The following is a 15,135-nucleotide window of genomic DNA, read 5'->3' as shown; positions in this document are numbered from 1 at the left end:
CATTCCCACCATACTGGAGAAAGCAAATCTTTTATTGTTTGGTGGTGAAAGCAGCTTGGGCAGTGTCACTGATGTGCAGCACTTTTTTAACCTCAGGTCTAAAGTGCCACCGGTCCCACCGTGGGGTACATCCTTCCTCAGGCTTTCACCAAACGGAAAGGATGCATCAAACCCACCCCACAAACACGTCCTGCACTTTTTTTATCTTTCCTGGAACGTGGGGACATGACCCTGCTGGGCCATCAGTGCCACCTGCCTGGGAGCCAAGATGGTGCCTTTGCATTCCAGGCTAGGAACTTACCTTCTTTTTTTCCTTTTCAGTGACTTTAGAGCCATCCTTAGGGAGGCTGGTTAAGCTGGTTTACTGCACAGCTGGTCGCCAGTGGAGGGAAATGGTAAGCTCCGCTGTTGCCTTTGGTGTTTACTTGTTACTGTGTCGCTCATTTGAGTGATCTTCTCATGCCCCGGCAAGCAGAAGCTATCACGCCACTTTAGGCCTTGGTCTAATAGTCATGCAAAGCAATATTGAAAGTCATTCTGAGGTCTGGAACAGGCCCCAATATGCATTTTATAAAAGTGCTTCTTGGCTGCTGTTTATCTTTGTATGGGGTTTTTTTCCCATTTCCCCAGACTGCTGAAGCTCTGAAAGGCGCCGATGAGCTGCTCTCCCTCAGTTTGCTCCTTTGCCTTTGGGGACTGCGGTTCATGTTTTCTTCATGGCTTTGCAGAGGAGAAAATCCATGAGTACACCACCTTGTTTTTTTCACCTAAGCTAATTTCAGAAACTGCCTCCTTTAACTTAAACATGAAACTCTTCTTCACCTCTTTGTGCACTTGTAGAAAAGCAGGGTGGGGTGGGGGGTGGGGGGTGTCTTCAGGAAGTGCCTGCAAAAGAGCCTTTGGGAGATCCTGTCCCTTGACTCACATGTGGGGTAGTGAAGAGTCTGAGAAAGTCATGGGTGTTTTGGTGTTCACCTAAGCACGTTTTCGTTTTGGTTTTTTTCTTTTTTCTTTTTTATCTTATGTAGCTTATGTCACCAGGTAGTGACAGCCTGGGGATGACAGGAGGGGACAGCAGGCAGTGGCAGTGTGGAGTGTGACCAGAGGGGACAGTAGGCAGGGACAGGCCTGGGGGTTACCGGAGGGGACAGCAGGCAGTGACAGCCTGGGTGGTGACAGGAGGGGACAGCAGGCCATGACAGCCTGGGAGGTGACAGGAGGGGGACAGCAGGCCGTGAAAACCTGGGAGGGGACAGCAGGCCATGACAGCCTGCGTGGTGACAGGAGGGGACAGCAGGCAGTGGCAGCATCGAGGGTGACAGGAGGGGACAGCAGGCCGTGACAGCCTGGGGGTGACAGGAGGGGACAACAGGCAGTGACAGCCTGGGGGGTGACAGGAGGGGACAGCAGGCCGTGACAGCCTGGGGGGTGACAGGAGGGGACAGCAGGCCGTGACAGCCTGGGGGTTACAGGAGGGGACAGCAAGCCGTGACAGCCTGGGGGGTGACAGGGCACGGGGCAGTGATGTGCCCAGGGCTGTTGGGAGAGCCCCCACAGGCGCAAGGGCTGACAGGTGACGCAGGATGGTGAAGGCCCCAGGGGGTGACAGCAGGGACACCGCAGCCCTGGGGGGTGACAGGGCACGGGGCGGTGACAGGCTGGGGGACAGCAGGGACACCGGCGGCCCAGGCGGGGCTGATGAAGGCCCCTCCCCCAGGGGCGCTGAGTGGCCCCCTGAGCCCCTCTGTCACAATGCGGAGCCGCCTGGGTTGCCATAGCGAGCAGCTTGGCCTGGCAGCGCTGGTGCGAGGAGGGAGCGGAGGCCGAGCCAGGGCCTGTCCCCATCGTCCTCCCACCGGGGCTGCGAGGAGGAGCCGGCGGGCTCAGCCCGCGCTGCTGGCCCCAGCCCCTCGGTGGGCCCTGACCTGCTGTGGGGGCCGCGAGGCCAGCTGCTGCGTGAGGTGCCATCGCGGAGCGGGCACCGCCTGGCCCCGGCCATGTCGTGTGTCCACTACAAGTTCTCCTCCAGGCTGAACTCCGATGTGGTCACCTTTCACGGCCCCCACATCTCCCTGCGCGACCTCAGGCGCCAGATCATGGGCCGCGAGAGGCTGAAGGCGACCCACTGCGACCTGCAGGTCACCAACGCCCAGACCATGGAAGGTGCGTGGGGGCGGCGGGCGCGGGGACCGGGGACCGGCCGGCTGGCGATGGCGCAGGCGGCCAGTGAGGCGGTTGGGCCACGGCCGGCAGCGGTGACTTGTGCTGGGGCCTCAGAGCTGCTCTTCCGTGGTTGTGCGCTGGCAGCTGCCGTCAGGGCTGTGTGCGCAGCCAGGCACAGCAGCGTACGGGGTCCGTGTGCGACACCGCGCGTGGAAGAGGTTTGGTTTCTGGGAACCCTTCTAGCTAAAACGATAAGGGAATGTGGGACAATGCCTTGTCATCACAGACCTGCCAGATTTCTTTGAAAGCCGGCAGAGAAGGCTGAACATGATAGAAAAGGAGTGGGTGGCTAATTTAAAGGGGAAAAAAAAGTGGGTTTGGTGACTGAAATTTGTCTTCAGCTACTTTTACTCCACCGCATTGGAAAAGCGGTGCTTGGCTGCTGCAGAAACTGCTCAGTAGCAACGTTTTGGATCAAGAGTGTATCTGTGAGTGAGAATCTATGCAGACCCTGGAAAGCCATCTTGTAGACGAGTGTTCTGTCTAAAGTATACTTGGCATTTCTTGCTAATACAGCTTCTTTGCTGCACCATGCTACACATTCATTCAGATGCTATTGAGCATCATTTCTTCATTTCTTTCAAACGGTGCATTTTTGTCGTGGTACTGCGTGTTCAACGGTGTCAGGGCAGTACTGAAGTTTTATGGCAGATCAGTTATGGTGAATATACCTAGAAATGTTCTTAGAGAAACCCTAAGTTCTTTTGAATCTGAGAAATGGTGCTTGATTCTCAGAGACGGTAATGGTTTTGTATTACTTAGTGTGCTGTTTCAGTTTGGTAATCTACCGTCTGGCAAAGCTTGCATGTGATTAAAGACTTTGGAATATGACTTGTCAGAAATACAAAGACTTGGAAACCATCTCCATTCCTTAAACATTCAAATTTTATCGGTTGGGGTTTTTTTTTCTTTTTTCCTGTGGTTCTGTGACATTCCCACAACAGTCTTGTCTTTACAATGTGTACTCATAGGATTTTTTCCTCTTCCTCTTTGATGTATTAAAACTTAAACAGAATAACATGCCTGCTGCGGTAACTGTAACTTTGGCTCCAGCCTTTCAAGTGGTTGGACCTAAAGACGCTGTTTACCTACAGATAGGTAAAGTAGGTTCAGGAGAGTATCTGTGAGCAGACTTAACAGCACGGTGTTAGGGGTCTTGGGGGTGTTACGGGATCGCGTGTCATATACAGCAGTAGAGACAGACATGCAGGTAGAGGCAGACGTACAGGTTGTGACACAGATGCTTACTGGAACTTTTGTAAGGGTGTTTTCCCCGTGAAAATGCAAAAATCCCCCAGCGGTTGTCAGAGCAAAGCTAAGGAATACATTTCGGTGTCATTTATGTGTATGCCAGATTTTGGGGTTTTATACATAACCGTGACTTTCCGTTTTTATTGGACAGCATCTACGTGCTTAAAGTCACCTTCAGAAGATGAAGGAAAGAACTAGGCCTGGATGCTCTGCCTAAAGGGGGTTCTTGGAGATCCTCCCTGTGGAGATATGGTAGTGGGTTTTATAACTTTGTGCAGGAGTCCTGACTAAATGTTGGCATGATCTTGGAAAGACCCTTCAGTGAACCTTGAGTGAAGATGGCCAACTTGTTCAGAGTTTTCCGAGCCGCGTGATCACGGAAATCTCGTAGTAGAAGCAATGCTAATAGAAGCTAAAAGTAAACAGGATTTTACACATCACTGGGGGGAAAAAAAAGAGATGGTGGACTCTTTTTGAAGATGGTGGGAAGGCAAAATGGATGGTTGGGATGTGTTTTAAAAGGTGGGAGGCGGGGTGGGGGTGTCCTCTTCCGTGCTCGCTATTATAGAGACATGTTCTAGGGTTTTGTAAGCTAACAGGAGCAAAAGCAATGAAAGTTAGATCAGGAAAGAGCCTCATGTTTTAGCAGACTCTGCTTTAGTGACTTTAGAGACCATTTTGCTGTTGGCATTGAAACGATTCAAAACAAATGGAAAAGATTTTGCTGCTTGTGTTTGACTATCAGACCTGAAGATTTCTGGAAAGGTACCGTGAGTGTGTGGACATGATAAAAGCATGACGCTGTGTGTAAAATGTTGCTTTTCTATCCGTAAAGGGTTCCCTGAAGTGCTATGTCATGACATATTAATATCACTCTTACGAACTGACTGATGCTTTCTCTGTATTGATGTTGTTTTCAGAATACACAGATGACAATGCCCTGATTCCAAGGCACTCATCGGTAACTGTTAGGAGAGTCCCTGTTAGAGGAGTTAAAGCTACCGGCAAGACAGACCTTGGGTAAGTAGCCATAACGCGTTGTGTTCTTTGGGAGGGGTTTCAGTGTGTTCACCTTCTTTGTGGCTGTTGGTTTACGGAGGCATTCCGGTTGTCTCTTTCTTGTTAAAGCTGCTGTTAAATTGTGTTGTGACAGGGCAGATTTGAATGTATCTGTCCCAAAGCAGACTTAGATTTTTCAGCCCGCTGGGACGTGGCATTCAAAGTCCAACAGTGGTAGCTGTTCAGACGTTTGAATTGGGTTTGTTCTTGGGGTTGGTTTTTCTGAGAGTCAAGTTCTCCGTCCTGTTTCCTCTATGCAGAGAGATTCCTTATTTTATGCTTTTGCTTGTATTGCTTTTAGAGTAAACGGAGAGACACATTGCAGTGTGAACTGGTAATTGGTTCCCATCTGCCAGCAGTCCGAGTCCCAGTGTTTGACTGCTTCCTTTGTTTGGGGGCGGGGGGGCAGGGTATTCTTACACCCCAGAGGGGTGGGGGTGGCGGGGCTGCATGCTGTCTCCAGAGGAAAGACTGAGAGTGGCCAGCTGGCAAACCGTGCGAACAAGAAGTTTCATTCTTAAGTGATTCCTATTAGTTTCCTAAAGACAATGCCTGTGTCGGGCAAGAGAAAAAGAGCAACGTCCTAAAGCGTATTGCCTTTTGTGCCAGGACGGTGAAGGAGCAGTTGATCTTTTCCAAACCTGAAGCTCAGAAAGCAGTTGAGCACATTCCCAAATGTTAGTAGTTACCTTTCTAAGTTTGATTTCACCCTAAGCTGCTCTCTGTGCTCCAGGTATTATTGCTGTATTCCTCAGATTTATGGAGGACAGAGAATCTGATTACAATTGCAGATATTCAAATGTAAGCCTGACTACAGCATTGTTGCTGTCATCGATGTATTCGTCCAGTCCAGTTCTGTATCAGCTGCGTCAGCATGGTTTGAATGGTCATGTTTTCCAGCCTTCTTCAAGACAGACCTCTCCTCCACCATTAGTAGATATTATTGACTTGTGGTTATGCCGTGTCTTTCTAATGTTAGTTCTCAATAAATAAAGTATACCGGCGAGTTTCAGTGTGTCTCAAACAAACAGTACAGCAGCATCCTAGTACCCATGAAGCATCTGCAAGCAAACCCCCCTGAATTTATGTGGCTCTCCTGTAAGCTTTGGGCATATTAGTGCTTTCAGGCACTGCCAAGAGTTTCTGGATGCCACAGCACTGTGCTGCTAAGCATGGCCTTGTTTGGGGGGTTAATTTAGATCGGGATGCTTAGTGCTGTCTTGTCAATATAGCCTCCATTTCTGGTTGGATGACACCCTCTCCTGGTGTTGGAATGCTGCCCTAAAATGAGAGGCTAGGTGCCACTAGCATCAAAGATCCAAGAAGCACCTGCACGTGGGGATAAGGGATGAATGCCGCTGCTCTGCTAAAGTTGCAAATGGATCAGGCAGGTCAGCTTTCTATTCCTTCAGCTGGAACCATTGTGGAAACAACTGGTAGAGTTGTTAATGTTTGGGAATGGTGAATGCATGCTGTCATGGTGGAGAGGCCTTCAGGAATGTGTTAGTCACCTTGTAGTATCTTCCTCAAGGCAAGTGGATGAAGAAACCATGGTGTGGTAATCTAAAGCTTTTCCTCGCGCTTCCTCATCTTCAGGAGGTACGTGGCTGTACTTGCGAGCCTGGTGGTGGTGTAGCAGTGGCAGGAAGTATGAGCCTTTCTATTTGTGCAGGACTTGCACAGCAGCCTTTGGGTTGCCTCTGCTCGTGGGACGCTTTGGATGAGGTATGAATTGTTTGTTAACTAGATGGGCGGTTGCATGTTTGATTCATGAGTAGCATGCAGGTACAGACCAATGAGTATGTGGAATCTCGGCAAGGGCTTGTGTGTCATAAGTGTTCCCTAAAATATTGTAGCATGTTCAAGATGATCTTAAAGGAAGTTCTGGTAATCAAGACTTTTTTTCTTACTTTTTTAACACAGGCCTCCTCGATCTCAGAAAATCCTAGGAACTGCTTTCAGGTGATGTTTCTACTGCTATTTGTAGTCACTTTAGGCTAAGTATGGTAGGTACCTGAACACAGTGCTTGGGCTTCCACCAAGAAACACTTTTCTACAGACAACTGTTCTCGTTTTGTCAGAGGAGTGTAGAAACCAAAGTGCTCTATCTGGTACCTATTTGTGGTAGTGGGGCTATACAGATTGCCTGAAGGTGCCTTCGTATTTGGATGGCTGACTATTTAAGAACAGAAAAATGTAGCACAGTCTTCACAGTTTTGGTACTTAGAGAGCAGAAAGAAAATATCTGAGGACTTCTCCTTGCACTGCTGTATTCTGTATCTTAGAGTCATTGGGGGCAAAGAAGGAATGGGATTTTGGGTTTTATTTCAATTGCACTGAATGCACCAGGAGAGCACACTTTATGTATAGAAATAAATTTCCATATTCATAAGACTACCAGTACACAATGTTTTGATGTTCAGGTTTTATAAACTGTTTTCCCTGCTTTATGTTGGTTGCGAGTGCTTTATTTTAAGTTCTGATCATCTTTCTTTCTTCTTCTAGAAGTCGAACTGGGCCAGCGAGTAGAACATCAAAAGAGGTATGTAAAAACACAAGCTGAAACTTTTTGCTACATGCTGCACCTAATTCTAAGAAATGTAGCCTTGTACTAATTTTTTAATGTATATAAAAATATATAAAATATATATGTTTTATATATAATATTTATAATATATATATCTCAAACATACTTTCCAGTGAAACATAGTGTATGCTGTAAATCCAATGTATTTGATTCAGCATAGTGAAAACTGAGCAATGCCAACATTTGCGCGGTTCTAATGTGAATAATGGTATTTGTGCCTAGCAACGCATTGCATTTCGTACTGAATAGGCTAGAATATTTCTTGTGTGACTGTGTGTTGTACCGATAATGTATGCTCATTTTTAGAGCTTGTAGGTTCAAGGTTTGCACCACTGAACTTGGTGCCACTCTTCAGTACGCCACCACTTTGAATTTACATTTGGAAAAGGGGCAGCATTTTTCTTCCGGTCAGAAAACACTGTTGTTCTGCTGCTAAGACATGAATAAGTAACTCGAGGAGACACTTGACTAGTAATGGCCTAGATCTCCACTTGGCCCTTGGGGGGTATGCTACGTGCAACGATGCATTTCAAAATAGCCCTCATAGTACAAACATTACTTTGTGGTGGTGGTTGGTTTTCATCTGTAAGTATAACTGCTTGTTCTTCACTAGAATGGAGTGAGGCATTACATGAGCTCTAGGTCACTGGATCTGATCACTTTGTAAGCTCTTAGGATAACTTAATCTAGAAATTCGTGAACTTGGGGTCTAATGAAAGTAAATGAAAGACAGCGCAAAAACTATACTGCATTCATGAATCATACTTGTGTGCATTTAGTAAATGATGAGCTATTAACTGATTAATTTATAAACTGCACTGACAATGTTTCCTGTAGTGACACTTCCTACTCAAATAAACGGAAATAATTTTTTTAGATCCTTTCGAGCTGCAAATGGACAGCTTCCTTAACCCTCCGTCTTTTAAGCAGTTGTGAGCATTTGACAAGGGTCCCCCTCTGAGGTATTCTGAGCAATAGGTTGATCTCAGGAGGGGTTGGTTGCTTTAGTTTCTTCTCATTAACAACGTAGGCATACTTAAGCTGTTTAAGGTTTGGACTTTGTTTTGAACAAGTATAAATTCCACTGGCTTGGAGGTGGCTCTTCCAGTGACACTCAGAGGATATAGCGCAGGCTTTCATACAGCAGTAGGGGTGAACTATTGCTCTGTTTTGATTGTAGAACTTGAGTATGTGTTTAATTTTTCTGAATAGATTGGCGACCCTTCCGCACCTCTTTCTCTGGCCCAGCTTATTAAGGTATGCTTAGATGTACTTGCTTGTGAAATCGTGTTAAAAAGAAAGGGGTGGGTGTGGGTGTGTATCCTTGTATTTTCAAACCTTACACTGTGCTCTCTAGCTGGATAACTGCTGTAATATGAGCAAAACATTAATTGTTAATAATTCAGAGTGTTTCTCCTAACTTTAAAATATTACTTTGATACTATCCTGTAGAGAGTAGTTCCCAGCTTGGGAAGATGGAAGGGGAGCACCTTATTGGCCTCAGTGTAATGCTGCAGTGTTACTCATCTGCAAGACACAAAGAAGCAGCACTTCAGAAGCTGTTTACCATTTTTCATACGTCCCGCTCATTGTTCATTGGAAACTAACACCATTTTTACAGCAGGATTTAATTGGCTGTAAGTCATGGACATTTCTAGGGCCTTTGCAACAGCCGGAACAGACGTGTTTCTGGAACATGGACAATTGCATGGCTGTTTTTGAATTTTCAGTCATTACAGTTACAGATCCATTCTTTGAATGGTGCGGGACTGCTTGAATTGTGGCATACAGATAGAGGACGACGCAACCTAATTTGTTTACATGCAGACTGTGAAAAGTGTGCAAGTGCACCTAATTGTTGATAGGACTGTGCCAGTGTTTATGCGAGGCACATCAGCAGACGTGACCGCCTGAAAGCATATTTTGTAATGGAACTGCTTGTATTTTATGCTCAGCAACGTGTAACGTTGTCTGGGGAAACACTAGTGATTGCACTTGGTGAAGAGGCGCAGTGCTAGCCACAGAAGTGATTAAAAGCATAGTCTTTAAAGTTACAAAGACTAGAGAAGGCAGGGCCTAACGCAGAGGAGCTAGTTCTTTCCTCTGAAAATGAAGGCCAGAGCTCATGTCCAAGAGAAAGAAATCCTTCCCACTGGGAACGTCTTCCCTCGCTCGCTGCATTTATTTATTTTCTTAATAAATTTAATTGTGTTAATTAACATTTTGCGGCAGGGTGGGGGTGGGGGTGGAGGTGTGTGCAGAATTAGTTTGGGAAGCAGCCACCAAAAGACATTGGTCTCCCTCAGGGCTGTCCCTTGGTTCTGTAAAGTCATGTGAAATTTACTCTAAAATGTGGAAACCTGTCCAAGCTTTTGAGAAATTCAAAGATTTCAGAAATACGGAGATAGGTAACAAAGCAGCTCCGAACTGTTACCCTAGCCTCTTTAGTGCAGGCTGGCACAGGAGGCAATGTGTAGTAAGAACTTTTCTGCTTTGTTATGACTATGTATTGAATGCCATATTTGAATGGTGGTCTGTTCCTAGAAATGTGTTGTGGGTTTTGGATGTGTTTTGTAAACCATTTGGGTTCAGACAAATCAGTCAAGTGTCTATAAAAGTTCTCTGCAAATGTTACTGGAAATGATTTCATAGATGGAGATCTGGATTATGTTCCTGCGTATATGGAACAGCTAGATGAAATAACATGTGGAAACTAGTTGGTTGCTTTCGTGAGTGAATGCGTGTAAAAAGGAAAACATGAGCAGTTGGTCTGTAGGATAGGTGCTTGAAGTTCCAAATAATTTACAGTCACCCCCTTTGACCCTGCTTGTATCTGGACTAGTGTGTAATAGAAACATTTGAAGAAGTACTGTGTAAAAAAAACCATCTGGCTTCCATAGTTCAAAGATCTAGTTCTGCGTAAGGTTTATATTACAATTTGCGTGTTAAAAGGACAGTGACAACTGGAAAAAAATTGTAGTTCAGTCACTTCCTATGAAGAAGCGAGTGGCGGTGGGGGAGGGGGCGGAACCGTGCGGTTTGGACTGCCTACAGCACATGATGGTCAGATGTCTGCTGAAAAGAATCTTTTCTCTTGCTGAGGGATTATAGAAAGCTTGATTCCTTTTAATGCTTCTGGGTCTGAAGCTGAATTTCAGCAAGCAAAACCAACTGCCACGACTCTGAAGTTGTGTGTCCTTTTGACACTGCAGAATGTAAATACTGCTACTTGCACACATCTTTCTCAGTTAAATGTACCATGGCTAGCTTCTTTGACTAGTCTGGAGCTTAAAGACCAGCTTCAAAATGCTGGCTGGTGGGCTTTTTTCTACACATAGCTTCAGTCCGCTTGGACAAAACTTGGATTGGCTTCACAAGTCTTTATGTAAGGTACAAAGAGAGCCTATTTGTAGCCTAATGTGTGTGTCAAATAACCATTACCTGTTAAACAGACTGCCAACCTGGCTGAAGCCAATGCTTCCGAAGAGGATAAGATAAAGGCGATGATGATACAGTCCTGCCATGAATACGATCCATCCAAGTAAGTATCAAATGTGATCTTCAAAGGTTATGGAAAAAGTATGGAGATGTTTCTTTTAAGAAGAGAGACACATGCATACCTTTTCCTTTTTTTCCCCAAACCTTCTAGTTACTTGAGGGAACCCTTGGATCTGCCTCCACCATCATCCAGTTGCTTTTGCTGTGGAAAACCTGGCCACTATGCCAAGAACTGCCCGGTAAATAGGGTAAGATTGGGGCAGGCCTCTGGTGTTACCGAGCTCTTAGGGTTTTTTACCTTGGCATTTATGTGACAAAGACATGAACACTCCCAGTAAGAATTGTTTCTCTCGGGGCAAAATGTTACATGGCAATGTTGCAAAGCCCTCCCAAATTCAAGGGAAACTTGGAATTCTAAATGTGAAACTTTTTTTTTCTCTAGGTCACAGACATTAAAGATGTCCATAGATCTTTCTCAGTGAACTTTCATACATATTTGTAACTATTTCAATAGTACTGGAAATGTTCCTGGTTCTAACTCTTTCTAATGACAGTTCAAAGTTGTTGGTATTTCCTCTAAAAACAAGAGGTTTCTGTCGACCCCGTCTATTGAGTATCTGTCAGTTTTAACTACAGAAGCCTCTGGCTGAATATTCATGCCGTTTAACATCAGTCCCTGAATGTACGTGCAGGAGGGATGAATTCAGCCTTCCTATATAGATGTGAATGTAAGTTTCCGTGGGGGCTGATTTGGAGACCCTGAATTAAGCTCTCACACGTTGCCCAGGGGCTTTGGAGGGGGAACAGGTTTGTGCCTCTGCTCTGAGCGGACGGTGAGCAAAGGGCTGTTTCACCCTGAAGGGTCCTGAAGTTAAGCCAAAGAATGACGACTGGGTTCAAAACTCTGCTCAAACCTGTGGTACGTCCTGGCTATGCTCGCTGGGGAAAGCAGGAGTTTGAGTCGAGCAGCCATTATGTTAGGTAAAAGGAGGGGATTAAAGGCTTTCGCTGCTTAAAATTATCTCTGAAACGTCATTTTAAGTGTGCGTCTGAAGAGGAGAGATGTCTGCATTTCTGTTCTCAACAGGACAAAAATGTGGAGCCTGTTCGCAGAATTAAAAGGAGCACCGGAATTCCAAGGAGTTTCCTGGTGGAGGTGAAGGATCCCAACACAAAAGGTGCCATGCTGACAAAGGCTGGGAAATACGCAATACCAACTATTAATGCGTAAGTATGGAATTAATCGGACCGACCAAAATGCGAATGAGAGCAACCATGCGTAAATGTCTGAGTGGCAATGCAGCCGAGGTGGCCAGCCTCTAATTACGAGGGAGGAAGCACTACCGTCGTATCTTAACCTTAAAATCTGCAATACTTTCCCATATTGAAATAGAGTAGTCCTACTGTTCATGCCCCGGGAAGCTGGCTGACCTTGGGGTGTGCTAAGAACCTGTATTTCTGCAAGGCATTTCAGTAGTGTTTCCAGCTGGCATCATTCTCTCTGAATGCTCATTTTGCTTCTGGTTTATGTTTCAAAGGCTTCTTGCAAAATTTAACAAATAGCCCTTGGACTGAGATTTCCTCCTCCTCTGACTTTTAACAAATCTCATGTGTGAAACGGGCTGAAGTGTTCCTGTTGCTATAAACTAAGAAATTACTGCTGTGTGCTGACAGGAGTGGCTGTTGGAAAGTGCACTCGGTAGCACTTCCCTTTTTCTGTCATGGATCTCCTGTTGTAGAAGCTGTAGCACAGACTTCTTTCATTTACAAAATGAAATTACTTGGGGACGAACTTTACCCTGATCCAGCAATTTGCACTTACCCTCTGGCAAAGGAGAGGTGGGATTCCTTCCCCCTGCTCTCTAGCTGTCAAGCAATTATTTTTCTAGTCTGAGCTCATTTCGTAGTTGATCCAACGGATGGGAGAGTTCTGCAGAAGGAAAAATGTTCCCCCCTCCTTCTTCTTCTGATAGTGTGGCTCTAGAGAAGTCATTTAGCGTAAACGCCTACGTTGTAGAAAGCCAATGTGGAGTGAGAAGACTTCCATCTATTACCTTTGTTTGATAAAATCCAAAGCTTGGAAAATTTTTCCTTTCCCATCTTTCACTTTTTTCTTTTTCCTTCCCCACCTGCCCTCCAGGGAAGCTTATGCTAGAGAGAAAAAGGAAAAGCCACCCTTTTTACCAGAGGAGCCCTCCTCCTCCTCCGCAGACAGGCCTGTTCCAAACGAGTTGTTATGTCCCATTTGTAAAGATCCAGTGACGGATGCAGCGCTTATTCCATGCTGTGGAGCAAGTTATTGTGATGAATGTAAGTGCGTAATGTAATGTAAGGAGTAAACTCCCCTCCCGTGTTTTTTAATCCAAAACACCACATCAGATCTTCTGAAAGCAGGAATAGGAGATCACCTGTGCTACCAGGTCTATTTCATACTTCAGTACGCCCGGAGTAGGAAAGGCCTCTTCTCCGTAATGGGGGGGGAAAAAAAAAAAACCCAAAGGCCAAAGAGCTTTTTTCCCTTTCTGTGTATCTAATCAAATCTTCTTCACATGCGGAAGGTCGAGTACGAGAAGACTGCATAATTGTGCAGGTGAATACAGTATTAGATATGGAATGCACGTAGTTTGTCCACAGCTCTTTCTCTCATACACAACTATAGAGCCAGCTCTGGTGACTGACTCTGGTCCGCCACAAAGAGGCAGTCGGGCATTTAATCTACATTCTTTGCCACAGGAGTTGGTTAAACCTTCAAAACTCGAACCGACTCATGGCTTTTTGAGATGTGCTTCGTTCATTAGCCTTGATGTTGGTGGCTTCTTGCTGTACTCGGTAGTAGAAAAAAGACTAGTCCAAACATCAGGACACAGCCCACTCTATGGTCTTCAGCTGTTACAACAGGGAAATGTCAAAACTGTATAGCGATTTGCTGCATACTGGGCATTTTTTACACTAATGAACATTTATAGCTTCATGCTCTCCATTCAAGACCATATCCAGCCATTAATCGTCTGTGTGTTCTTATAATTGATGAGAACCCCAAAGATTTCCCTACTTTGGCTGAAACCTATTTTGACGCTTCTAATTACACACAGGTATTAGAACAGCTTTACTGGAATCGGAGGAACATACTTGCCCGGCGTGTCATCAGACAGGTGTTTCTCCTGACGCTTTAGTTGCCAACAACTTCCTGCGCCAGGTAACGTGGTGACTTTTTCATCAACTGTTTGTAAGGAAAGTCTGTTTGTAAAAAGCTGAAAGGGAGGGAATTATTGACATCTCCTTAAAGAAGGATAAACTGAATAAGGCTGCATTTACTTTTCAAATGCATTGTCTGTTGTTACAGAAGCTGACAACTCTTTAGAGATAATCAGGCAAACTCAGGTCAAACTTTTGTCTAAACATGCTTGCCTGCCTCTCAGATTCGCTGTTAACACTGAAGTCCTTTAACTACAGATACTCTGAGCTACCAGTCCTTAATAGCAGTGTTTCATGTGATGTGTTCCTATCTCTGTGTGCTGCTTTACTCTAGGCTTGATAGCATGTACAGGACTATACAAGTCATTTTACCCTGTGGAGGCTTTTCTTCATCTATTGTCATCATAATCTGACACTTTGATCTTTTTGTCCATGTTCTTCTGCCTCTAGGCTGTGAACAACTTCCACAATGGAACCGGCTACACAACAGGGCTCCATAAGGAGATTCAGCAGCAGCAGCAGCAACAGCCGCCGTCACTGCCTGCACGACCACTTGTGACTGTGACACCTGCTGCTCAGGTGACTGCCACCAAACTTTCTAAATCTTCCTCTCTGTCAGTCAGCGGTCTGTTAAGTTTTATTTCAACATATGCTTTTGAAATACAGTATTTATTAGAGCTTATTTTCCAACTGTTTGCATTTATTCACAAGGGCTTTCCGGTTCCTGTAGCAAGACAACCGGCAGTACCATGTCTTCTGGGCCCCCAAGAGCAAAAAATACCCACACCTGGTGAGTGACCGTAACTTTAGAATTTCTTCTAAAAAAATTATCTTCAGATGAACTGAATGGGATTTATTTCTTTTTCCTCTCCCCACTCCAAAAGGTCATCCGATGAGAGCCAGTGCGGTTCGCTCAGCAGGTGGCAGACCAGGCTGGGGACTGTAAGTATTTCACAGAAATTCAGTCTCTGACGACTTGTAACCTGTTAAACCAGGCTGTAACACCTACATTACTTCTACAGTAGCTGATTTATAATGAAATGCGTATGCACAGATAGCTGTGGAGAATACAAGTGGCAATTCATTTTTAAGTGGCTCAGCTTGAGTTGGCTCTAACAAAGGGGATCTGTGCTTGCAGTAAAACGATTACAAATAAAACTCCAGTATGTGACCCAAAAGTAGACTCTGAAAAAGAAACGCTTTTGGAGGAAACCGTAAGTATATATCAAAATTAAACATAACGACAGGATGAGGTGCAAAGCCACCCTTTCGAATTACTTACTGGCTGGATAGGGCTGAAGAAACTGATTTCCCAATTGAAG

General features: G+C 45.3%; 1 protein-coding gene and 1 long non-coding RNA gene across 2 annotated transcripts; both read left to right on the top strand.

Annotated features, from left to right (window-relative positions):
- Window positions 1-1,944: 1,944 nt before the first annotated feature.
- Window positions 1,945-7,096, top strand: LOC129785684 (E3 ubiquitin-protein ligase RBBP6-like). Its single transcript, XM_055818985.1, has 3 exons — window positions 1,945-2,163; window positions 4,395-4,494; window positions 7,039-7,096. The coding sequence occupies exons 1-3, from the start codon at window positions 1,998-2,000 to the stop codon at window positions 7,094-7,096; spliced, it is 324 nt and encodes a 107-aa protein (XP_055674960.1). The 5' UTR covers window positions 1,945-1,997.
- Window positions 7,097-12,762: 5,666 nt separating this feature from the next.
- On the top strand, window positions 12,763-14,389 carry LOC129785661 (uncharacterized). Its single transcript, XR_008749830.1, has 3 exons — window positions 12,763-12,928; window positions 13,711-13,814; window positions 14,304-14,389. It is a non-coding gene; the product is annotated as an uncharacterized LOC129785661 (long non-coding RNA).
- Window positions 14,390-15,135: the final 746 nt, after the last annotated feature.

Source organism: Falco peregrinus, chromosome 14 (assembly GCF_023634155.1).
Source record: "Falco peregrinus isolate bFalPer1 chromosome 14, bFalPer1.pri, whole genome shotgun sequence".
In the NCBI taxonomy this organism is placed as follows: domain Eukaryota; kingdom Metazoa; phylum Chordata; class Aves; order Falconiformes; family Falconidae; genus Falco; species Falco peregrinus.
The sequence above is the reverse complement of the archived record's forward strand: the minus strand, read 5'-3'. Positions and strand labels throughout refer to the sequence as shown.

Coding starts and splice junctions, on each gene's coding strand:
- LOC129785684 (XM_055818985.1), top strand. CDS start 1,998: ATGTCGTGTGTCCACTACAAGTTCTCCTCCAGGCTGAACTCCGATGTG. Junction 2,164..4,394: donor CAACGCCCAGACCATGGAAG/GTGCGTGGGGGC, acceptor TGTTGTTTTCAG/AATACACAGATGACAATGCC. Junction 4,495..7,038: donor ACCGGCAAGACAGACCTTGG/GTAAGTAGCCAT, acceptor TTCTTCTTCTAG/AAGTCGAACTGGGCCAGCGA.